At 33.9% G+C, this 27338-nt stretch overlaps 1 protein-coding gene across 1 annotated transcript; it reads left to right on the forward strand.

Moving 5' to 3' along the window:
* Positions 1-3829: 3829 nt before the first annotated feature.
* LOC149797043 (uncharacterized) lies at positions 3830-24779 on the forward strand. The gene is made up of 7 exons (XM_089961711.1): positions 3830-3916; positions 11667-11755; positions 12777-14080; positions 18576-18705; positions 21570-21676; positions 23891-23987; positions 24646-24779. Exons 2-7 carry the CDS (start codon positions 11672-11674, stop codon positions 24757-24759), a joined length of 1836 nt encoding a protein of 611 aa, XP_089817837.1. The 5' UTR covers positions 3830-3916; positions 11667-11671; the 3' UTR covers positions 24760-24779.
* The last annotated feature ends 2559 nt before the right edge of the window (positions 24780-27338 follow it).

The following is a 27338-nucleotide window of genomic DNA, read 5'->3' on the forward strand; positions in this document are numbered from 1 at the left end:
ACTTTAATTTCATTTAAAAGTTAGCTTAATACATTACCCTTAAAAAGAGAAATAAATGGTTGACGTAAAAATAGAGTACAGTATCGCCTAATGGGTATTTGCCACACTAGCGCATTTACAGTACGGTTTACATGTATCAATATTACCCCTATACTAATTCATTGGCTGCCGTTTTCTTTTGCACTCACAGTAAGGTAAAAACAAGTAACGAATGGGACTGTAAACTTAATGACTGACGTTTTCTTTGTCATTGTCAGGAAGGTAAACTAGGTAAACTTCACATGTCACAGAAGTCATATAACGAAGGTACAATTCAATAAAATAAAGAAAACATGTACGTAGAGGGTACCAATGAAAATTTCGCGAATCCGTGAATTCGCGAATCCAGAAACGCAAATGCACGAGGTATTACTGTAATATAAAGATAATGTCATAGATCATGTCATATACCAATATCATGTCATATAAAGATAATGTCATAGATCATGTCATATACCAATATCATGTCATATAAAGATAATGTCATAGATCATGTCATATACCAATATCCTGTCATATAAAGATAATGTCATACCGATTCCTATTTTAACATTTCTTATTCTATACAACTGAACAGATGTGTTTTCATTTTTTTAACACTAGATACAGAAATGTCAGCAAAACATTTTGAAAAGACTAATAAAATGGCTTCGATGCAAGATACAGAACATAGCGAATAAGCTGAAGCATTCAAGATGACTAGCTTCATCAATGGGATAAAAGTATTGCATAGTCCATTTTAGTAGTTCTCTTGCCAAAAATGCACAATATTTTCTTCACGGGAAACAGTTCTTGATCGGACAACATTGAACTCTTGAAAACATAAATACAATTCCTATTATTATTACAAATAACGCTGGCCCGGTATGTACCAGTGCGGTTACACCGTTACTTTTCTTTGGGGGGGGGGTGTATTTCGTATCGATATTGTTCCAGTTCACCATAAACAAAATACTTTTTGGTACATTTTTAGCCCCTAATAAATTTCCTTTTCCTATGCCAAATTGTTAATGTACTTTCTCAAATGTTTTATCTGACATAAATCTCTACACCTCCGCACCATAACTGAAACTTGGGACAACTAGAATATCAAATAAATTATAAACCCTTTGGGAGATAAGATGCCAAATTAGAATCAGGTAATGTCAGCGGAAAAGCTTGATAAATTCAACATTTCTCGTTCAATATTCATAAATTGTTCACATACCATTTTAAAGATGTATGTGAATCTCATTAGGACGTACGATATATATATATCTAAAGTTTCGAGAGTGTCTACACGTTCTAGTACCGTATATGAACGGCAATCGAAACATCATTTTTTGGTGATGTGGAGGTGGCCGTGGTAGTATGGGTACTGGAACGTGCAGGCAGGCGATAGTTGTCTTATCTCGCATTCAGAGGTCCTAGGTTCGATACCAAGCAGAAACCCAATATGGAGCGAATTATTGATATGCTTGTTTAGCGGTAAGGTTGGAATAGTTCTAGTACTATTAGTAGTAATTAATGTCCTTACATTCGTCAACCATAGGGATCTTAATATACATCCTCGTAATAAAATATATATTATTATATAAGTATATAGTCTTTAGAGTAATTCTCCTTAGGCCAGTGCTTGGAGTAATGCTACATTACTCCCTTATATAGATATAACCTAACTTTGCCAGTGCCAAGGTATAATGAAACTTGGGACAACTAGAATATCAAATAAATTATAAACCCTTTGGGAGATAAGATGCCAAATTAGAATCAGGTAATGTCAGCGGAAAAGCTTGATAAATTCAACATTTCTCGTTCAATATTCATAAATTGTTCACATACCATTTTAAAGATGTATGTGAATCTCATTATTGTCCAGTGGGGAATTTAGTTTTTTTTTTTTTTTAAAAAAAAACCAGATGTGCTAATTTGGTCAAAACATTCTCTTCAAGTCTGACGAACCCAATCAGAGGTAGCCGACTTGTTACTGATTAATGTTAATGTTTTTAGATCAATGAAATAGTTTTCTTTGAAAATATTATTACATTATTAGGTAGTAATTTGTTTTAATTGTAAAATTTCATGAAAATTGGATAAAAGATAGTGAAGTAATGATTATAGAAAAACTGGTCACATCAGTTAATCAGGACATTTCATGTTCAAACGGCTTATCTTGGGAGTGAGAAGCAGTTTATGACGATGATCTTTTTTCTTAAATTAAAAGTGTGTTCGGTCGTTTACGCTTGATTGACACCTTGAGGCTGGTAGGTGGAGCTTGTGGTTTCTGTGTATGTACATAGCACCTTTTTAAAACCTGTTTCAGTTATGTACAAGGACTTAATCTGTTAGATCTTACAGGCACATATATACATGAACGTCTCTGGATCTTACAATCTTAAATGAAGGCAAATTGGCGGGTCGCCAATCATTCGACCACAAAACGACGACAAAAGTTAAAGAAGAGCTGGAAAAATCCAATGTAATTTTAAAAATAGTGTTCAATATTCACATTTCACTTTTCTCGTGTAGGCCCTATCTGGTCATCAAAATCCGCTACCGACGTATAATTTATTATCATATTCATCGGTTGGGCTGGTCTCAGTCCGATAAATAAACTCCGAAATGTGTGTTGATACTGATAAAAGATATGTGGGTCTTATGTCACCTGTTTCTTCAAATGTGCAATTTTGTTGCAGGCAAATTTTTATAGACTATACCTGCGTATAGTTTAGACACGTAACAGTATATGGAAACCGCTATATCCAGTGCGAAATTCAAAATGGCCACGGGGCAGAGGGTTGTGCTGTTCCACGTGAATTTACAAGTTGCCAAACTCAAGATTTTGTCCGAAAATAGTACATGTTGGCAAAAGAACCCTTCTGCCGGCGATAGTTCTACAGCCGTGAGAAATACTGGTAAGTGTATAAAATACACACCAATGTGTGAAGACGAGAGTGCAGATTTTTACAGGTTTTAATGAATATGCAATATCATCCCCAAAACCGCCAGTCAATATGTCTGATTTTTCGGACAACAGGTATGTTCTTTAATAACTAAAATTTGAATGCCAAATTGAAACGACTGTGTACGCTGATCTGTTAAATTTAGTGCATTTACCTGCTTCCTTAAGAGCAGAATAAATAGACCAGGCTTTAAAGAGAATAAGATAAGTATTTACATTCATATATTACACTCGGACTAAAATCCTCAAATGATTGTTTTTTTTTAAATTGTATTTTTTAAAATTTAGATAACCCTTGTGGAAAGTGAGCCCCATACATACGCCTACATTATTTATATCACCATTAGACAGACTCATTTTATCTGCAAGTTTATCCAAAGGATCCTGTGATGCGTCTGGTTCTATTGGTTTTACTCTGCATAACTTAAAAAAAAGCGGAAAATGCTTTAAAAAATATCCCTTACTTGAAGTAACTTTGACGTGTTTGAGGGAGATCTACATTGCAAAGGATTTTTTTTTTTGGGTGAAAGGTAGTAATCACAAATACATTGATTAAAGTTTATATAATGAGTATGCATATTTCAAGATACACGTATTTGTTTTTGGAACCATATCATTATATGTTTTCTTTAAAAATCTTATAGGTGTTGTCTAATGTTGTAAAGCGTTTAGAGCTTCTAAAGATTAGGCGCTATACAAAGCCCTCATTATTATTATAATTATTATTGTTATTATTATTATTATTATTATTATTATTAATTCGTTTTCGAACAGGTGAGAGTGGCAATTGTAGCAATATTGAGGTTCGGATTCGGATATCCGTATATTTTTTGTGATATTCCATTATTTCACAGACAACATGGCAGCCTCCATATGGCATACTAGTGTTTGAAAATGCTGTTAATATAGCTTTCGCTAAGTGTTTTGATCATCAGGGTAAATATTTTTTTAATACCCCAAGAAAACATCAAAACAGACAGAGAGATAGAAAAAGAGAGTAAATATATATGTGCATTTACAGGGATTTCGCCCGATTAGTAAGAATCTGGATTTGATCATAGTCCTACAACGTAACGTTTAAGACAACACGTGTTGGTTTTGTTTTAGCGATAAACTGGAAAACAGGTCCATTTCTATTGTGAGAATTTGAATTTACTAGAGAAAAGACATCGGAGTAAGTAAAGTCTGACTAAAACACTATGACTTTGTAGAAAAGCGCCGTTATTTTAGTTGCCAGTTGTGCGAGATATTACTGAAATTTGACTTTCGTTACGATGTTAGTCGATATCAAAACATACTAAACAGCGCTGTTAGTTAGGCAGTAAGACCCTGACGCCCAAAACAAATATCAGCGTCAAGGTCTTATATGTAGGACTAGTAATCCTTCAGTGAAAGACGTATCACATGTATGTTTTAGCACAGGAGTCATCACCACTCCACCCCACCCCACCCCAGCAAATTGGATGATATGTCTTATGTTGTAGGACTGTGAGCACAGGTGCTCAACAGGCGAGCTTGATGTTGAAAAAAACAATAATCTGAAGGAAAATATAATACCGAGTGACAAAATTACCTCAGATTACTGCCATGACCGTTCTGACATAGGAGCCTGTATATCAATATAAAAAAAGACTAGTATGATAGACAGGGTCCTATGTCAGAACGGTCATGAGTGATCTGAGATAGTTTTGTCACTCTTTATATTTTTTCCTTCAGATTATTACATTTTTTTTAACATCAAACTCATGACGGGAACCTGTGGATTTGATGCCTTTGAAACTAAAACAAAATTCCAAGAATGCTCAATAGAGTAGCTATGATCAACATATATTGAAATATGCATTATCAATGAGTAATATTAACTTTTTATGGTTTATCATTGTGTCATTATTAGATATTTATATGTAAACCCAAAGACAATACACCAGAAACTGTCCAATGATGCAAATCTAAAATTAACCTCTCCTTCAAAATTTCCAACTTTTAGAGATCAGTAGTTTTCTTTTCAACAAAAAGGACTTGGAAAATGTAAAACATGGTAACTTTTTTTAATACATTAAACAAAATAAATGGTAAGGTATTCATATATTTTACAAGGAAAAAAGACAATTAAAAGATATATTCAAATTATTTCATATGTACGGTAATTTGGGGTAATTCATCTCCAATTGTGCATTAGAATTTGCATTGCTTTGATTTACTCCCAAATGGAAGCACAATTCATGGCTAGTTTTAAAAAAAAAATATGAGTTACTATCCACTGTTTCGATGTCACACATCCTTGTTCCTAAAAACTGAGTAGTATAATAAAGATTGAAATTATATATAAGGACATTCTTGATGATGGCAAAGTGGTTAAATCCTATCCTATTTATAACTTTCAAGGTTGGCACTAACAACCACCAAAGTAGCAGCCCAGAATTTCATACCTCTTAAGCTGGTGATTGGTTCTTTATAATTACGTATCTGGTGACTGAAATGTAATAAAATTGTTGTGTAGTGTGCAGATATTGGACCAACAGTTGATGTACTTTTTAAGTATAACTTATTTTTGAGTCTGTAAGAATGAGGTCACCAGCTGGAAATTTTCTTTACTCTTAAAACATCAAGAGTTTGTAACTTAACAATTCATTTGTCTTTTTCTTTTCAAAATATATGATTCTGAGGCAGCTTATTAATTTGACAAGAAACAGTCCTAAATGATGTGTAATTTTAAGTTTGAATACGAGCTAGCTCAAGGGCAGAAATATCTATGGTACAGTCTTACTTTGGTACACTACATAATCAACCTTGGCATTTCTTTCTCATCAAAATTTGGCAATGGCAAATTTTAATTAAAAAAATGTACTTAGCTATTTTCTTCTACTTTAGTTTCATGTTCACCACCAAATACAGCGATCTCACTAGGATTTTAAAACTTGGAGTCTAAGACTCCCATTTTGGTAAAAATAGGAGTCCCACCATCAAAAGTTGCAGTCCCTACTTTAACTACAGAATCAACACAGACGTGAGTGCATCTATTTTTAGATGGAGAGGTTTTCATAATGTAATCACTCACTATAATATAGCTTCATTACAACAGTCCATTGACAGGATTGCAAATTTATAGTTTATTTATTTGTCTGCGTCCTTGTAGTAATTTTAGGCAATGGTTAAATAGTATCTGATTTGCTGTTTTTTCCCCCGTAATTTCGCAAATACATGTCAGGTCGGAAAACATCTTAGACTGTAAAGCGCATCTTGCGAATTCTGCAACATAGCAGTGTCCCATACATTTCTGACCTACATAAGTTGCATTTTAAAGTTAAATCTTTAATAAAATGATACCTTGGCTATGCTTTCAATGATTTGTATATTTTTCTGAAAATATTTGCCCAATGATTTACAAAAACAGACAGTCTAATAAACTGGTACATCCCAGACTTAGCAAAGTCCGCCATTATTTCCCATTAGACCTACTGGTTCACTTACAGTTTCAAACTAATTATATGACAAAATAGTGTACAAGAGGCAGTTAATATATATTCAGAACACCTATTCTGATCTTAAAACACATGTTTGTATGTTTTATCATCAAAGGATAGGAAATTGATAGTTGCTACCTTACTCGGAAAAGGGTTAATCAGCTATCAAAACATGTGCTTGTGAATGGGCAAGAGTTTGTTTGTCAACGTAATTGATATTAAAACTATGCCTAGCTACTGATGTCTTGATAAATACATTTCGCTACAACACTTGAACTAACTGGGCTAAGGCGAGGGGCGTTTAAAAAAAAGTATGGTCATTGTACCTCTTAAATAGCTCTTGTTCATCCATCAGAGTGATACTGAATATTTGTCAATCCAAGTAAGGACTTGTTCCAAACATTAAGCTAGGCACCACACTTTCTTACACTTAGCTACTGTCCTATCCGAACTATCGCTTCTAGCAGCTTTAGCACTCTTCTTAATCTCATTACAATCTTCGTAAGTTTGCCGTTTAACCCCCAAAAGGCTTATCCAAATTTACGAATGGCATTTTGTCTAAGTCTCAACATGTCTTGATTCCCGTGCACTACTTATTCCGATACTTTCGGAAATGAACACACTAACGAAAGCTAAAGTTGTTTATTTGATGTACTTTTATAATTGACTACATGTACATCTCTGGGTCTTTCTGACTCTGAATTCAATCACTGTAAATATCAGCACATTTCGCATCCGGCCGCCAGTCAAGCCTTTGAAGTTGCCGCCCAGCTATTGCATCATGTTCTTTTTGATTTACTCGTTTAATGGCAACATGTATGTACATCAAGGGGTCTTTCAGTCACTGAATTCTGCATTATAAATATCAGCACAGCTAATTGATCAGCACATTTTCCCACAAAGCAGGTGGCTGAAGCAGTACTGGCAAGTCTTTGAATTTTGCCGCACACCTATTATATGCGTACGGAGGACTCCCGCCTCAGTGATTTTCTGCGTCCCAGATCAAAAATTGTCGTCCAAATACGCATAATTAAGCGTTTCCGAGATCTCTGAAATACATACATGATATACTAAAATTCACTATTTTCAATGCATCTTTGGTGGTGATTTTGCATTGTTAATATATTTGGTGCTTTGAACGGTTTGTTGTCTGGCATTGCCTCTTCCACTTTTAATGACAGTCTTGTACACTTGAAAATTCAATATAAAGTAAAGCACTACAGTTAAAATTGTCAAAAATATGTTTAAAGGTTTCAAATGTAGCTTTATTTTAAAAATTTATTTGCGAGGCGCATCTTTGACAGATTAAAAAGATTAACTGTAATTTGAAGATTTCTTTGTTCTTTTACTAATCTTGAAAGACATGCCAAAATTATAATGAGGCCAGATACTCAAGATTTGTGGTATCTTCTTTGCATAAATTCCCATAATTCCATGTATAACATGATCACATGGTCACAGGGTTTGGTGCACACAAAAAACCTGTTTTGATCTCCAGGTCTAATGTCAATTTTCAAAATCATATTGGAGTTATTACCTTGCCTGAGCATAACTACAGCAAAGCATTGGTAACATGAAATTGAGTCTGACTATCCATTTGTTTTTGCATCAAGAAGTAGAAATTAATGGGAATAAGTGTTGGACAATGTACCCTTAGTAACCCAATAAGTTAACAGCCGTATCTGGTGCCTAGTTAGTACTAATATTATTACCCCTAACTTGTTCATTTGCGGGGTATTAAATTGGACTACCTAAGTGTAATTTGCTTAAATTTGTGGAAAAGTTGTTGATATGTACTGCCAAGCAAGCGAGATATTCCTGAAAATGCTACCTCTTCTTCGTCTGTCAGTCAGCTTGGAAACACGCTACACAAACATAGTACCTAAAACAAATATCAGGTTATATGTCTGACATTGTAGGATTAACTAACACACCAACAATATCTTTTTATTTTTTATTCTGGCATGATTTGTGGTGGATGTAAATGCTTATGCTTTGTAAGAAGATACACAGGCTGTTTGGTAACTTGGACTGTAATTTTGCTGCTCCATGTAGCCTTGACCTATCCAAATGCTTCTGTCACTCATTGTTCCTAATTAACAGGCTATCTTATTTTACTATTAGATTCAAATGCCACAAGTTCATTACATGTGTTGTCAAGCCAACTGCTGAAAAGTGTGATATTTTATAAGTACCATAATGTACTGACAGATCAAGATCTCTACTGTTGAGGCATAACAGAATGCATAGATATTTATTTGCTGGCACATTATGCTGGGTCTATACAGTTTGATTTGACTTATTTACAAGTATAAAATTGTAATACTTTCATTACTGAAGGTGTCTCTAAATTGTGCTTAGTAAAAAAAAAAGTATATTGGGTGGTGAAGCATTCTGCTCTTGGTCCTGTTAGATGCATGTTTGGTATTTGCGACCAAAGCAAATGATTGGGACGTGTAGTTTGCCAAGAGCAAATCATCCATAATTTAAAGGCTGAACTATCAATAAACTGACCCAAAAATGGTCACTTTCTATTACTAGTTTTCACTCTAGGGTTTTTGGAACACCATTGGAAGGGGGGAAGGCACTATGTAAAGTTGTTTGCTCCACAATTCCCATATTGTAGAGAAAAAGAATATATAATTACATGTCTTTCACCTACTTGGATTGATGCTTAGTTTTTATCACAAATGGCAACACTATGTGCTTTCTGAAGCAGGCAGTGAAAATGAGTGTCTGTGTGCTGTGGATATAATACTTGAAATAATACAGTGTCAGCTAACTTTCCTGTACCAGAAATGCAGATTCAAATTTTCAGAGTACAGGCATTACTATTTTACCTCCTGGTAATGACATTTTTAAAATTTCAAAGTAGTATAAAAAATCGTTATTGACTTATTTTTTTTATGATTAATCTCAGATGGTGTGGAGGAGAAAATTTAAGTGTTCAGGTTTGCACAATTGAAAGTTTTATTACCCCCACCAAGTCTTGACTATTGTTGCTAGGAATATAGTGTTAGTGATGTCCATCTGTGTTTCTGTCCAAAGATGAAGAACTTTCCATAATATAACTTTAGTTTGCTGCAGTCATTTTTTTCCTCAGAGTATCATTATACAATAGGCACTAATTGAAATTGTTGAATAAGTCTGTTTTATAAAAATAAAGCAAATGTTTATGATGAATGATGATTTACCGGAGTGTAAACGTCACCAACAAATGTTCTTAGAAGTATTGTGGCTTAATTCAGTCCTTAAAATCCCAATAGAGAGATTAGCCACTTGAAAGTTACATTCACAGATTGACTTAAGTAAATGAATACAACTGTTGACTGTGGAAAGCAGGTGGGCTTAAGCAATACTTGACTTTATAGAGAAAATAGAAAGTGAGAGTAGCAGAGGAGACCATGATAAATTGTACAGTGTCTCCCATAGTTAACAAATAATAAGAAAAATAACTTTCCTTTATGTTGAGAGTTCTTCACTTTGGAGGAATATGGTTGCACTCAGTAAACTCATGTAATTAAGATCCATCTTAGAGACTGATTTAACATTAAAGTTAGGTGGCAATGAAATAGAAAGCATATATATTGATGATCTAGTCAGATTTTATAACAGCTTCCCCTCTATGAGATATGCTAGGATTGAGACATTATAGCAGTTTCCCGTCCATGATGTGTTCTAGGATTGAAACACAATAACAGCTTCCCTTCCATGGGGTGTTCTAGGATTGAAACACAATAACAGCTTCCCTTCCATGTGTTCTAGGATTGAGACCCAATAACAGCTTCTTTCCTTAAATGTCCTAGGATTGAAACACAATAGCAGCTTCCCTTCTATGACATGTTCTAGGATTGAAACACAAATAGCAGCTTCCCTTCCATGATGTGTTGTTATAGGATTGAGACACAATAACAGCTTCCCTTCCATGATGTGTTATAGGATTGAGACACAGTAACAGCTTCCCTTCCATGAAGTGTCTTAGGATTGAGACACAATAACGGCTTCCCTTTCATGAAGTGTTCTAGGGTTGAGACACATTAACAGCTTCTTTCTATGAAGTTTCTTAGGATTGAAACACAATAGCAGCTTCCCTTTTATGAGATGTTCTAGGATTGAGACACAAAAACAGCTTCCCTTCCATGAGGTGTTCTAGGATTGAGACACAATAACAGCTTCCCTTCAATGAAGTGCCTTAAGATTGAGACACAATAACAGCTTTCCTTTCATGAAGTGTTCTAGGGTTGAGACACATTAACAGTTTCTTTCTATGAAGTTTCTTAGGATTTAAACACAATAGCAGCTTCCCTTCTATGAGATGTTCTAGGATTGAGACACAATAACAGCTTCTTTCCGTGAGGTGCTCTAGGATTGAGACACAGTAGTAGCTTCCATTCCATGAAGTATCTTAGGATTGAAACACAATAGCAGCTTCCCTTTTATGAGATGTTCTAGGATTGAGACACATAAACAGCTTCCTTTCTATGAGATGTTCTAGGATTGAGACACAGTAACAGCTTCCCTTCCATGAAGTGTCTTAGGATTGAGACACTAACAGCTTTTCTTTCATGAAATGTTCTAGGGTTGAGACACATTAACAGCTTCTTTTTCTATGAAGTTTCTTGGGATTGAGACACAACAGCAGTTTCCCTTCTATGAGGTGCTCTAGGATTGAGACACAGTAATAGCTTCCATTCCATGAGGTGTTTTAGGATTGAGACACAATAACAGCTTCCCTTTCACAAGGCATGCCAGGCTAGATAGCTTCCCTTTCATAAGATATGATAGGATAGGACTGATACACTGTAACAACTTCCCTTTGATAGTGTGTGCTAGGACTGAGACAATAAAACAGCTTCCCTTCCATCATATGTGTGTAAGGATTGAGACACAATAGCAGGTTTCTTTCCACAAGGCATGCTATGTCTGAAACACTATAATACCTTCCCTTCCATGGTTTGTGTTAGGATTGAGACACAAGTACCGCCTTCCCTTCCATATGATGAGCTAAGACTGAGACATGCACAGTAAAAAATGTAATTCCTATGTGAGTTTATAACCCTGTAAAAATGGGTGTGCTTATTACAGCACATGTACAACAAAGATATCCTTTAAGCAAATATAACATTTTTAATATATAAAAAAAGACTTTGAAGAATAATTTGATGTAAATAATAATAAATTATATATGATTGTATGCAATGTTGGAATTATTTGTTTTTCAGAAATCATGGATTTTGAAACCTCTGAGTGGAATGTGCCATCAGATGCTGATGGGTTGACTGCAAGTCTTTTTGGAAAGTTACGTGACCATGTAAGATTTAATTTTTAACAAGTTCAAATGTGAGTTTCAAGTTTATCACAGAATCACCTTAAGTGATTATTGCTTGAAGGCATTAGTAGTTTTGCAAGAATAGATATTGTCTAGCAAAAAGAATTACCATATATACTCACTTGTAAGTTGAGGGTCTGTGTTGTTTGTTCTACTGATTACTACCCCAAAAATTGGAAGATCTGCTTGCACATTATATGACAGCAGATCTGTGTGCAGTTTGAAGTTGGACTTATAAATGAGTATCTACCTGCACAAAGTGAATTCAATGCAAATTAAACTTTTTCACTCTCTTTTTTATGTTAAGAACATAGAACTCTTTATTGTATTAGAAGAAGTTAGTTTACCTGTTATTAAGGTGAAGTGAAAAATAAAAGCTGCAATAATGAGCAGCACTGACAGTTTTCATGTGATAATGTTTTTAAATGATACTGTGAGAATGTTTTAAATTGGAGATTGTGATTGTTTTAACAGTGCCAATGTTTTTGTTCTAGTCTTTGGGTCCTTTGATTTAATATGTGGGTTGGTTATTTTTGTTTGGTTCAACTGATAAATCTCCAAAAATGAACTGTATATATCTTTCAGAATAAATACTAATTATATCTACTGAAGGAAAATATTAATTATCGAACATTCTGAAGGGAAAAAAATGAGAATATATACAAACATTTTGTGTAATTAAAAGATAAAGAAATTACTTGGTGTTATCTGTATTTTTGGAGATTCTTTTGATAATAATAAGATGGAAAAATAGAACTTTCCTGTAACGTCAGTTATAAAGTTAAGACAATAGTGTTGAACAAATAGTTGGTATATTGTTTCTTTCCTCTCCTTTAGCCCATTCACATAATGAAAGAGTCATTTATTTATCAGAAAAATCAATCTTATCTCTCTAGATAGATAATGGAGATGTTTGCATATAATATTTAATATATATATATATATATATATATATATATATATATATATATATATATATATATGCTGAATCTTTCCTTTTTAGAAGATAAAGAAGAAGAGCAAGATTCAAGACTCGCATGACATTCACACAAAACACTACGTGCTTAAAAAAGAACAGAAAATGAATATAGATGACCAGTGCAAGATAGGCATTTTGTCTAAATTGGAAAGGAAGAAACTGAAGATGCAAAGAAGAAAGCTAAAGAAACTAAAACATAGGAATCAGGGAACTTCTGCTTCAGAGGGGGATAACAATGATTGCGTGATGTGTGGAGATAATAGAAAGGCAGATAATTTGAAATGTACAAGTACATGCACAAAAGATAATGGTCTTCCATCTGTGAAAAGAAAAAGCGGTGAGATGGACTTTGCCAAGGAGGACATTGATATTTCTCTACTGCCCAGAAAGAAAGCTAGAACTCACCTGAGCTCTGGTCCACTCCCAGTGGACATTGAGAGATCTAAAAGTAATAAGAGCTTTAAAGATAGAAATGAAAATGAAAATTTGAAGAGGAAGAAGCAGAGTGGGAACAATACTGTTGACATAAAAGACAAATCTGAAAGAAAGAAAAAGAAAAAAAGAAGAAGCAAGAAAAATAAGTTTAAAGTGGAATCTCCCGTAAAGAGAGATGAACACTTTAGATCTATCACATCTGAGGAAGGAGTTAGTACAAATATGGAAAAGGCATCTAATCAGTCGTTATCAGGAATAATTCAAAAGAATTTAGGTGTGGATGTGGAAGACAAGGCTAGGAAAAAGAAAAGAAAAAGCCAAAAAACTAACTTCAAAGCTGACTCAGGTCAAAAGAATGAGAAACAAATAACTTCTAGTACATCAGTCAGGGAATTGCATTCAGACATAAAGGAGTCAAACATTAAATGTTTAACAGCATCTGTTCCAAAGCAGAATGAAGTAAATCCAAGAATAAATAAAAATGAGGAAGGTCAAAGACGAACTATTTTTTCAAACAAGCCTTTAAAACCTCATAAAAATTCTAAATTTAATGTAGAAAAACTGAACAGCATGTTAGACGATAAACATGCAGTGACAAATGCAATCAGAGGAAAAGTTTCTGACAAGGGATCAAGCATCAAAGAACAAAAAAGGTCCAAAAATGATTCCCCATCATCATCAGCATCACTGAAGGAGAAGATGCTTGAAAGGCTAAGTGCAGCTAGATTCCGATACTTGAATGAACAGCTTTATACAACAACGGGGCAAAAAGCATTCCAAATGTTCCAGGAGGATGCAGATTCTTTTGCTGTGTATCATGCAGGTTTTCAAGGTCAAGTCGAGAAATGGCCAAACAACCCTGTGGATTTGATCATCAGCTTTATCATATCAAGGTATGGAGAACCTTAAATACCATGACTTATGCTATTTTGATTGCCTTTAAGACATTTTACACCCATCCACACCCATCATCCAACCCCACCCCACCCAACTTCACTCCAACCCCAAAAGACTTTTTACACCCACCCCTCATCCATCCACCCCACCCAACTTCACTCCACCCCAGAAAAACTGATCACAAGCCTAGCTTAAAATCTGCTCCTAATAAATTACATATGGTCAGAAAAATGAAACTGTGTACAGTGTAATAAACATATTCTACACTGTTGAAGAAATTCTCTTAAAAATTTTCATCCTAAAATAATTATGGAAAGCTTGGAGGGGGTGTTTCTGTAATGCATATTGTTAATATTCTAGTATCCCATATTTTTGAGTAATCTCTGAAAACAGTATAGATTCTTCTAATCATGATAGTCCCCAAGATACTCCTCTGGGCTTGAGCATAGGTCATAATATAGGGTCACCCATTTATGTAGATACACTTAAGCAGTGAGAGGTGGTCTTATGATAAGACTGACATCTCACAAGTGGAACAGATTGGTGAAAAAAAGAAAAGTCACATTGGTGCTAGAGAAGTTAATGTCTGATAATGAGGTGTCTTCTAAAGAGGGGACAATTTAAGAGGGGGATCAAATGTAGTTAATTGGTATTGCTAGAGTTAGGCAAAATTATAAAACATTGATGTCCCAATTACAGATTTGAAATTTTATGTGTGAAAAGTTCAGACATTCTGAAAAATTGCTACAGTTGCATGATTATTGAATCATGTCCACTATTCACAAAACTAGTTTTCTTGAGTGAATACTTGATAATGAATTAATAAACTTATTTGCTAAATTTATTTAGAATGCGAATAAATCTCCCCCTTGATAACTTGCATAAAATGGGGTCCAAAAACACAGACTGCAACATAAGCAAGAGCACAAGTTATTGAGGGACCTCTGAAAATTAAGAAAAGAATGGGCATTGCCAATGAGAAGAGAAAGGTGGGGAAATCAGGTTAAAGGGTTGAATACTTGTTTTACAGTTGTGTTAGGAATAATTTTCAAGAAATAGATTTTTATAATGAAGTTGTTATTTTCTGTTTATATTGTCTTTTATTTTGAGATAACCAAACATTGAAAATCATTCAAAACGTTATATCAAGATGTTTTAGCACACATAATTTTATAACTTTATTTCAAGATGTTTCAGTGCACATCATATGTACCAGCAAAAATATTGTGTACTGTGTCATTGATTTTTGTATGTAAATACAGACACATTATTGTGTTATTGTTAATTCAAAACAAAACAAGTTTCTTTTTTAAAAAAATAATTGATTTTATATTGAGGAACAACATCAAAACTTTTGTATTTTATCAAAAACTATTAATGCTGTGATTTCATTGCAAGTAATTGCAAAATTTGTACTTATCTTAAGACAAACCTCTCAGTTCAGATTTAAGTCGACTTCAAACTAGCTTTGACTACAAACTACCGGTAGCTTCACCATAATTAACCTTATCTGTGAAACCAAGCTTTTAATATGCCAAGTATGCCTTTCACTTGTTCACATGCTATTCTCGATCACAATTCGATGTTAGATACATTATGTTATTGACATATATAAAAGGATTGAAATGAGTTGGCACTCAACTGTGATGTCTAGCTCTTCTTATGTGGGTAGGATTTGCATGCCTTTAATCTTTTTATTTGATGCAAAAGACATAATGCTGTAATACTACATAGTAGGTCTACTTTTCATTGATTGTAACAGTGCAAGAAATAATTGCTTTTCCGTCAAGTCATAGATAAAACACCTAATTATATTCATATAGAAAAGCTAGGAGGCACTGCTGTGATGGTTCATTGGTATTTTATTTATCTGAATGGATGAGAGCATGTGCCATTTATAATAATTACACCGAAACTAAAATGAAGGCTAGGTATTTTATTTATCTGAATGGATGAGAGCATGTGCCATTTATAATAATTACACCAAAACTAAAATGAAGGCTAGGAAAAAAATTTAAAATTTAAAGGACTTCTTTAATTGGTTTTTATTTCTTAAAATGTTTCAAACAGGAGGCATTTCTTACATTTTAAGAGATCAGTATTTCATCATATATTATTTGCATTGTATTGGAAACTCTAATTTAAAGATATTTTTAGGTGTATAATGTTTTATTACAAGTTTCTAACTTCATGACATTGGTTCAGATCTCCACTTCCAGGGATTAACCACCTTTTTGATAATGACATCAGCAATATATCAAGGTTTCATTTGCCAATTTAGGGAGAGATTTATTCATGTTCAGCGAATAGGGGATTATTTGGGGAGTATTTTGTAGAAGAAAAATTACCTGCTTCCATGTTATAAGTGGGCTTATGCACACTGAATTGCTTTTGTCCACCTGATATGAATTTTGCTTAGTTGTGCTAACAGGATTGTATTTTTGTTGAAAAATTTGTAAAACATTCAAATATTTAAAAGAATTCTGCAAAAATTTAATATGCTGGCAAAATTTCATTTGCCTACATTAAGTGGTTTTTGTTCCATCTTACTAACAAGCTTCTTGGTACAAACAAATGTAAAGACATATGTATGTATGTATATATGTATTTTATTGATGGATGGACAGGATGAAATCAAGATGAAGGCATAAAATGTCCTTGTTGTTTATGAATACACTCATCGCCTCTTTATCTTTCATTTGATATATCTATATGCATATCATAATTTTGTTATTTGTATTACTTTAATTCTTAATCAACACATTGTGTTAGAACATATTATGTGCATTGTATATATACTCATAACACCTTGTGTTAGAACATACTATGTGCATTGTATATATACTCATAACACCTTGTGTTAGAACATATTATGTGCATTGTATATATACTCATGACACATTGTGTTAGAACATATTATGTGCATTGTATATATACTCATAACACCTTGTGTTAGAACATATTATGTGCATTGTATATATACTCAACACCTTGTGTTAGAACATATTATGTGCATTGTATATATACTCATGACACATTGTGTTAGAACATATTATGTGCATTGTATGTATACTCATGACACATTGTGTTAGAACATATTATGTGTATTGTATATATACTCATGACACATTGTGTTAGAACATATCATGTGCATTGTATATATACTCATAACACATTGTGTTAGAACATATCATGTGCATTGTATATATACTCATAACACCTTGTGTTAGAACATATTATGTGCATTGTATATATACTCATAACACCTTGTGTTAGAACATATTATGTGCATTGTATATATACTCATGACACCTTGTGTTAGAACATATTATGTGCATTGTATGTATACTCATGACACATTGTGTTAGAACATATTATGTGCATTGTATGTATACTCATGACACATTGTGTTAGAACATATTATGTGTATTGTATCTATACTCATGACACATTGTGTTAGAACATATCATGTGCATTGTATATATACTCATAACACATTGCGTTAGAACATATTATGTGCATTGTATATATACTCATAACACGTTGTGTTAGAACATGTGCATTGTATGTATATTCATGACACATTGTGTTAGAACATATGTGCATTGTATATATACTCATAACACCTTGTGTTAGAACATATTATGTGCATTATATGTATACTCATGACACATTGTGTTAGAACATATTATGTGCATTGTATATATACTCATAACACCTTGTGTTAGAACATATGTGCATTGTATGTATATTCATGACACGTGTTAGAACATATTATGTGCATTGTATATATACTCATAACACATTGTGTTAGAACATATTATGTGCATTGTATATATACTCATAACACATTGTGTTAGAACATATGTGCATTGTATGTATATTCATGACACCTTGTGTTAGAACATATTATGTGCATTGTATATATACTCATAACACCTTGTGTTAGAACATATTATGTGCATTGTATATATACTCATGACACATTGTGTTAGAACATATTATGTGCATTGTATATATACTCATGACACATTGTTAGAACATATTATGTGCATTGTATATATACTCATGACACATTGTGTTAGAACATATTATGTGCATTGTATATATACTCATGACACACTGTGTTAGAACATAGTATGTGCATTGTATGTATGTGCATTGTATATATACTCATGACACATTGTGTTAGAACATATTATGTGCATTGTATATATACTCATGACACATTGTGTTAGAACATATAATTAAAGAGTGTTTTAAAAAATCATTCAGAACCAAAGTTTTTACTGTTACTGAAATTAAGAATTCTAATAGAGGGTCAAGAATAGTAACATAAAGCAGAATTTTATACCCAGGGTATATATGGTCTGGGTAGTTGAATTCGGTTCATTTTATACCCAGGGTATATATGGTCTGGGTAGTTGAATTCGGTCCATTAATCTTTTAATGATGTTATTTGGATCTAATATTTCTGATATTTTCTTGCAGACCCAAACACTTGATAATTGCTGATTTTGGGTGTGGAGATGCCAAAATTGCACGTTCAGTGCCTAACAAGGTGTATTCTTTTGACCTTGCTGCACTGAATGAGCATGTAACAGTATGCAACATGGCGAAGGTAAGTGAATGACCACATAAATCCATGCAAAGGTGAGATTAATCTGTAGAGACGGTATTCAATAAGTCTAAGACTCATTCAAAAAGTTAAAAAGCACTGAAGTGCAGACCATGGTCCTACAATAAGAAATGAAACCATGGTCCCCCACTAAGTAGGGGTGAAATATATATAGTTTATACCACTATAAACTCAGAAAAAAACGTTAAACTCTTATAACTGAAATTTCAATTATTCGTTATGTTATTTTGTTTGCATCATTAAAATACAGAAATTGAGCGTAGTAATACATGTTTGGGGTTTTCTGTTATGTAGCTATTTATAGCACTTGGGATTCTCCTGCTTAATCATAATAAGGTCATCATAATACGAGTCCTTCAACCAATGGAAGCAAAATTTATTCAATTATTTTTTTTAAAAATTGTTAGACATGTTTTCCTTCAATGCTTACTTTGTGTCTGCCTTAACTGGCAGTGTTTATCTTATGCTGTGCACGTGACTTTATTTATAGAAGTGGGTATTCTTAGAAAAGTAGTTTTCCTTACAGTTCATACAGATATAAACGCAATTCATTTTGATCACGTGGTAACATTCTGACCAATGTAAATGTTACTTTCCTTTACCAGCTACTGGCATTGCAATTATGAAGAAGTAAAAACCATGAAGCAGACATTTAAGAAGTCTGAACTGTAATGGCTGATGATTTTATTTGAATCATGTAGCAAGTTTGTGGAAGTTAATGCTGCCGATAGTAGAGGTGCACTGTATTACCAGATTGCCACAGTAATATTTTCTGGTAGTATATACCATAGTACTTTTTAACTGTACTGGTATGTCTGTACTTTCCATCAATAGGGAAGAAGGTATTGAAAGTACAGGGTAATCTTGTTATGAATTTAATAATCTTAAGCATGTTTTCATTTTTCATGGCAAAATAATTCCATTTTTGTTTAAGAAACAATTGTATTTGTCACAAATTAATTTTAAATAATACAAATATGATTTATATTTATGATCCTTTAATCACATGGTTGACAAATGCTGTGTATGAAAATGTGGTATGTTGTGAATAATATTCTAGCCAAGTTTTGGAAAAAAATTATTTAGAAAACGATTTTTTTATAGTTATTTATTAGAGTATTTTAATGTATGCAAGTCCATGCATTCCTTTGTAAACTAAATCATCCTCAGAAGATTTTAAAGAGAGCATTAATTTTCTGTTTGAATATTATGCAATCTCTGAAGTTCACTAAATATTTTCTCATTTTCGAGTGTTTTATATTTACTGTATCTCATGGGGCCTCGAGTGGTAGAGTGGTCTAAAGCGTTCACCATTACAGATCACTGCCATCTCACCTCTGTCTGCGTGAGTTTGAATCTCAGGCTCGGCTAACGTTGGCACATGAGAAAGCCTGCCAGTAGCTTCTTGTGGATCAGTGGTTCTTCCCGGGGTTTTCCCGGGTTCTTCCTCCACCAATTCTACTGGCCGCCATGAATATCTTGTGCTGAAAAATGGCGTTAAACCCTACAACAACAACAACAACAACTGTATCTCATCTTCATTAGCTAAGGTTCCGATAACCCTATCTACACCTTGGTGGATCAAACAACTATATAGGTGCTTTTTCCTAGCGGCATCTATTGGATTTCATGTGTTGCTTCCCTTAGTATGTAATGCCAAACTATCCAATAGCATGGTGCATTGTACACCGGCCGAAATGGTTGTGGCAATAGATCTAAAAGGGATACTTTTAAACTTTAACATCGAAAGTATGACTGTTTACCATTACAGGTCTATGTGAGTGAAAGGTATTTGTTCAGACACAAACCAGCACTGGAAACGTGCTTATTTATCAATCCATTCAAGTTGTGTTCCCATTGTTTCGATCATGTAGGAACAGTGTTCAAATTTGAACAACTTAAGTTTGATTGGTTGCAGTGGCTTGCCGCAGCATCCAATGAAATTCGCAGACCCAAAGCACAGAAATATTTGTTCGATATGCCAAGGGTTATTGGAACCTTGGCTAGCAAAGATGACTCTCAGTCATAAATGTCTTACCTGGACATCCCATTCATATTTTCCCTCTCTATTATATCCAGCTATAAATCAGTGTAAGATATATTTCGAGCTGTTGACAAAAGGAATTTTTTAATTTAAAAAGTCTCAGGCCCCTGCCCTTGAACATGAAATTGTTGGTCCTAAATATAATTGCAGTATGCCATGTTACATAATTGTTTGTGGTATCCAGCTCTGCAATTAGTAATGTTTAAATTTGCGTATATATATTTTAAAAAAATGGAGGAGGATATTTGATGATACAAAAAAAAAATCAGTGAAGATGTCAGACATGACAATTTAAGTTAGGTTTAGTTTGTGGGGTTTGGCACCATATAGGCTATGCATGATGGCCAGTATATATTGGGTGGAAGAAGAACCATTGACCCATGGGAAGCTACTTTCAAGCTTTCTCACATACTTACGTTGGTTAAGTCAGGACTAGAGACTTGAATTCACACAAAAGTGAGATGTGTTATTAATCTGTAAAGGCGAGACCACTTGGCAACCTGGGACCCCCAGTTTAAATTAGAGGTTCTGCAAGGGATCATGATTAAATCCTGTTTGGGCAGTTTTAAAAAAAGATGTCTTAATCATCAGTTAAGTTTCCTGCTAAACTCGGATGTAACAGCATCTGACTTGCTTCTGATGTTTTTGTTTTTCCTTCTTTGCATGGAGAAAAGGAAGAAGTAATGGCGAAAAGGACAATAGCACATAGAAATAATTAATTATGCAAACAATAGCACATAGAAATAATTAATTATGCAAATTATCTATATCAATGAATCCTCTTAATCTCTGTATATTGCAGGTACCCCTCACTGACAGCAGTGTGGATATAGCAGTTTTTTGTCTGTCCCTTATGGGCACCAACCTGGCAGACTACCTTATGGAGGCTAATAGAGTACTCAAAAATAGGTATGTCTTGTTTTTGTCATGCCTGTACTAGCAAATATAAAGACATAAGTATTAGTTTCTTGTAGCAAGGATCAGTTTGAAGGTTTTCTTTTAAAATTGTTAAAATCTTACCATCATAAGGCCCCTCAGTCAGAAATTTGTGCTTTAGTCCAAATCATGCTTACAATATTCTTACCAATCAAAGGGCTGCATTTGTTGAATTGAGGTAAGATTTTCAAGTTTTGGGGTAACATTCATCACCCCAAATGTTAACTAAATTGTATGACAAGCCTAGACCATCCATTTCATAATTTTACTTTGCTCAATATCTTACTGAAAAATATGCTGACCAATGAAAAGCCTGGATTTGTCATTTTTAAGAAGATTTCGACAACTGGAGTAACTTTATTGACTCAAAATGCAATGTTTTATGATAGAGAGGCCATGCAGTTAGCAGGAGAAACAAGACCATCCACTTAGAAATTTGGGTATAAACTCATTCAGTCCCAGAGATTTTTGTTATTTTTGCCTGAATGGGGGTAGGAAACACATTTTGGGGGTTAATTCTCAATACATCCAAATACATCAGCTTCCAGAGTTTTTCGCTTAGACTGATGCCTAGTTGTGCTTGAAATGTTGTTTTTCACTGGCTGTTTGGCTTGTGCATGTACAGGAGGGTAAAAGTTTGATTTTTTTTTCTCCAATCCCCAAATTATCCTACTTTTTGCAAAAGTTCACCTGTCTGTGTGCGGTTCAGACCAGTCTGCCTTAGGTCACAGGCCAAAAAGTCTAAAATCCAGACACAAAACACTGATTCCAACAATGGGCAAATTTCTGGTGTAGAAAAATAGGGTCTCATTAATGATTATATATGTTTTTCCCTCTGCAATTTGTAATGTGAGTAGAAAGTCCAGTTTATTTGGTATCATTGTAGAGCTACATATGTCTGCTTTTTGTAATACCACCCACTTGGGTGTATCTTAAATGACCTTGACACAACAGAGCTCGGAAGTAGGGTACAACCTCATCATGCCTACATGCAGGATTGGGGCTGAATGAGTTAAGGAAATTTGGTCTCCATACCAGCTATCAGAATTTTATATTTTTTTCATACCAGCCATGTATTAGTTGAAAATAAAACTGGCTCATTCCTTTGTCTGCCTGAATGGTCACTGTATTGTGACTGGAAAAAAGAAATTGAAACACTTTTCCTAAAATGTGTAGGAACTTGGAATTGATTGGAGTTTTTGCACCTACTGTAGTGAAATTGACTTACAACATTTTATACTTTCAGTTAGCTGTTTAAAAAATGTAATTATTATGATTTTTGATCATGTTTTTTTCCTGAGCTGATTTCAAACTGAATTTTTAAAAAACTTAATCTTCTTTAAAATGATTATTTTGCTTATTAATAATTTAATATTAAGGTTTTCTTTCAATGTGTTTCATAAATGGCATGTCTAATTTATCAACTATTTTTTAGAAAACGTTTTTAATATTTTTTGTGTCAGGTTAATTTAAACAATCAAACAATATGTATGGATATTGTTTAAAAATTGACAATATGGTAAAACTTGAGAGACAATCCCTTTTGCCAACAAAGTATGATTTATCAAGACATACGGTTTCTCTAAAAAAATTCATCACTGAATATTTATTCACAAATCAGTCAGTGCATTTGGAATCTGTCTCTCAAGACAGGTGGTCTCCCAAAAGCAGTGGTCATTCAAACCAAGTTTTACATTAATTGCATTCATTTTGTGCAAGTTTATTACTAATGCAGCAACTAATAGAGATTAAGCATTGAGAGAATATAAATATGCATTGGCCATAAAATCTTAAATACTGTCTATACTCACTTAGATTCCAGTCCAATTGTAAATAAACATAGATCCTGATCTGCCATTGCAAAATGTGCCAGCAGATTAGGGTTTATGTTATTTCTTTTATCAATTATTCATAAAAAAAGAGCTGCATAGACCCTGACATTATGTTATCACAGGTCTGGGTATGTGCATTTTGCAGTTGACTCCACTTATAAGTGATACCCAGCTTAGTATGATGTATTTTAGAATGTTTAATTGTTGTTAGTGCATATTCATTTGCCTATAGCAAAGCCAAAATAAGTTTACCTGTGAATAAATGCAAATCACAGCTTTTTAATGTACTGTTTATTAAAAGTTTACTGAATTACTTTGTGAAGCATTTAATACTTACTGTCATTTCTCAATTCAGTGGAATTCTAAAGATTGCTGAGGTTCAGAGCAGGTTTCAAAATCTTGGTGCCTTTATCAAGAGAGTGGAGATGCTTGGATTCAAACTTACAAATCAGGTAATGACCAATATAGTATGCACTGTTAGCAATGAAATATATTGTTAATACTCCGTCTTAGAATAGTATCTTCTCATAATGAAGCTTCATCAATGAAAAGAATATTAAAATTAAATTCTTAGCTTTGGAAATAAACTATTTCCTACATTTGGGTAAAATATACTTCAAGCTATCAATTAGTGGCATTGCATATATTATCAGTGGTTATTTTATTTATATTTGTTGCAAATAAAATAAAATCTTTGCACAGCAATAAAACAGATTTTGACATTTTTGAATTTTTTTCTTTTTAAGAACCTAAGGAGAGTATGTTTTGTTTAGAATAAATGTATAAGGAGTATGATAATAAAAATTTAAAAAATGGTGACGGTGCAAAATGGAGATATTATGTATATGGTCTTATTGACGGATGAAGGGAAATACATTTCTTGTTATTCGCACTCTGAATCATATTTTGGCATGTCATTCAATTTTAATTTGGAAATGTGGCATATTTCCAGCACATTTCCACATGTTCGTGATCAAGGTAATGTATGTACTTTTCATCAGATTAAACTCGGATGACAGTTGTTTTAAATTTCAGTATTTTCGCTCAATTCTTAAAGAATGTTCCTCCAGCAAAACTAATGAGTAATTTACAACACTTCTTATATTGTAGGATGCTGAAAATAAGATGTTCATTATGATTGATTTCAAAAAGTCCAAGCCAGCCAAATCAAGGGGACCCAATATCCAGCTAACATTAGATCCTTGTGTTTACAAAAAAAGATGAATAAATTTGTGCATAAATTATCTATCTTGTGTTCCTAAAGTTTGTTTGACTCGCACAGTAAAGCATTAAACATGCTGATTAAAATTTCAACAGGTTTAGGTAGGTACACTGAACCCATGTTATGTGACATTCCATATTCCACTAGCTCAACTAAGGGCTGTTCCAGTAAAGCATATATCCCCCCCGGGGATGGCACTTCAAAAAAACTTCTGTAGGAGGTTGTGTTTCGAACTATTTTGATTGTGACAGTAGAAGGTTGGTTAGGAAAATCACTTCTGTTGTGGGTTGTGTTAACAAAATGAGAAATCGCTGGTGGGGTTGTCAGAAAGAAGAAGAAAGAAAAAAACGAATATATATTTAAAATCGCATCTAACCCCCTTCTAGCAGTCTAATGTGAATAAAACATTGGATCAAAAAATGATGCCAGTACACGCAAGTGCACGTAATTTGTACGAATTTGCATACTTTTAAAGCAGTGATACACGTTCAGCAAATTACATCAACGTCGCGGATATAAAAAATGTGCTTTGCGCAGTATGCAATTTTGATTAAACTTTTAACTTAAAACGTGAATTTTGCGACATAATTTGCACTGCTGCAGCTATCTCACAGCGCTTGATGCGACATCCAGATCTCTGGATACATCGGTTCGACATGAATGGCTGTTAAACTAAATTTGATTGGTTCATTGGCCCTGGAACAGGAATTTTATGGAGTTTTAGCCTTACTTTCATCGTGAAGTTTTACAAATGCGTGTTTCCAATAAGGGCCACACAGGAAACCAAAATGGTTGAATCACAACACGGTTTGTCTTCAGATGACGTTTTCAGTCAGCAAATACTGGCTGGTGATAGCTATGATGACAATGAATTTCATGTATATTGGTCTGTTGGACATTGGGAAAATGTCACTGGAAACACCAGTGTGTGATTTTGAGCCCAAAATTGATGTTGAGTGCGAGTTCGATGTACGTGTTGGATGGACAATATGCCGGTTATATTTATTCAAGATACCCATGTCTAAACAAGCAGATTTTGGGAATGTTGGACTTATAACCCTAATACAGCATTATGGAAGAGAAAAATCTGGCATAAGAGGCAGCAAAACTTAGAGTACATCCTGAATTCCTGGCAGCATCCCTGCAGGGGAAATAACTTGACTATTCGATTTTATTGGTCTCTGGTTATCCCATGGTATTTCCGTTACTTGAACATTATCTTACAGTGTGTCCATTCAGCATGGTCAAAAAAGGCTTACAACCATTGAGAGTTGTTAAAGGACTCGCATTACTACAGATGTGAAAGAATGAGAACCATACTATAAATCAGTGAAGATTATTTAAAATAGAGTATATATGGGTTTGACTGTCCCTGATTGGTTGATAATGAAAGTAAGATTTTAGTAAAAACAATCTTTTGAGAGCTTGTCCTACTTGTAACTGAAAAAAGTGAGGGACATTGTTTTATTAATATAATTTCTGTCCCTTTACAGACCTGAGTTTGGACGACTCATTACTGAAATCAGCAGTTGACTCTTTGGTGCAGTATTGAAAGCACACACTTAAAATGTGTATAGATCCAGAGAATGGTGCAGCTGTTATGGTTTTCTTTTCACAAAAGCTGTTGTCATAGATGTGTCTATACTGATACAAATTTGATCATGAGCACTCAAAATTTTAAGGTACTGAATTTTAATATCATTATGTTTGCACAGGTTTACAGTGGGAACTGAATTAGTACAGTGAGTCCTGAACTCTCGAGTTTTGTGCAGAAATATGGACTCCAAGCAGAATACATCCAGAAATGTAGAGGTTTTCAATCTTGGATTTAGTCTCCCCATTGTGTTTCACACTGATATGCATATTCACAGAACATCTGTATAGTAGTAGGAAAAGTAAGTGAGAAATTTAGATACATATCATAAACAAGACAAACATTATGTAAGGGGGACAAGATCATAAGAACAGGCTGGAATGGAGAAGTATAATAAAAACAATAATGAGTTGAAGTGTGCCTCTTTTTTTATGTGTGCATTCTCATACTTTGTTACAAATATTTATTACAGACGCATATCTCCAGATATTGGTGAATATAGCTTGAATAAGTTATAACAGTTCTAGTTGGAACAATGAACATTGTTAAGAGAAAATTTAAGTGAGCTAAAATGTAAACTTTTCAGCAGTGTGTGATGCAGGATTGCTCAAGTCTTTTCCATCTCATATGCTCACCATGAAAAATCTATTTGCACCAACTGATGATGACTTTTCGGTAACTGTCAGAAAGGCATAATCGACGATATTCTAAGGTCTACAAAAATTACTGGAGTCAAAAGTTATAAACTCATACAGCGGTGGCAAAAATGATTGACTAGTACCTTTGCTGCTGTGGCCACAGTTGATTGGTTTGATTTGGGTTTTTTTGTGATTTTTTTAACTATATTAGGTGGAGGAAGAAACCCGAAAGACCACCAGCCAAAATTGGTTGATCTGTGACACAAACTCACTCTGTGAGATGTGCAAGTGATGTAAAAGCAAGCACCTTAGTACACTTGGGCACATGGAGCCTCTGTTAATTTGATGT

This window comes from Sinohyriopsis cumingii, chromosome 6 (assembly GCF_028554795.1).
Source record: "Sinohyriopsis cumingii isolate HCF-2022 chromosome 6, ASM2855479v2, whole genome shotgun sequence".
Taxonomy (NCBI): Eukaryota; Metazoa; Mollusca; class Bivalvia; order Unionida; family Unionidae; genus Sinohyriopsis; species Sinohyriopsis cumingii.

Bases quoted from the DNA above. Each gene is read 5' to 3' on its own strand.
- LOC149797043 (XM_089961711.1), top strand. From the start codon at position 11,672: ATGGATTTTGAAACCTCTGAGTGGAATGTGCCATCAGATGCTGATGGG. The intron at 11,756-12,776 runs GTAAGATTTAAT...TTTCCTTTTTAG, and splicing joins TTGGAAAGTTACGTGACCAT to AAGATAAAGAAGAAGAGCAA. The intron at 23,988-24,645 runs GTAATGACCAAT...CTTATATTGTAG, and splicing joins GATTCAAACTTACAAATCAG to GATGCTGAAAATAAGATGTT.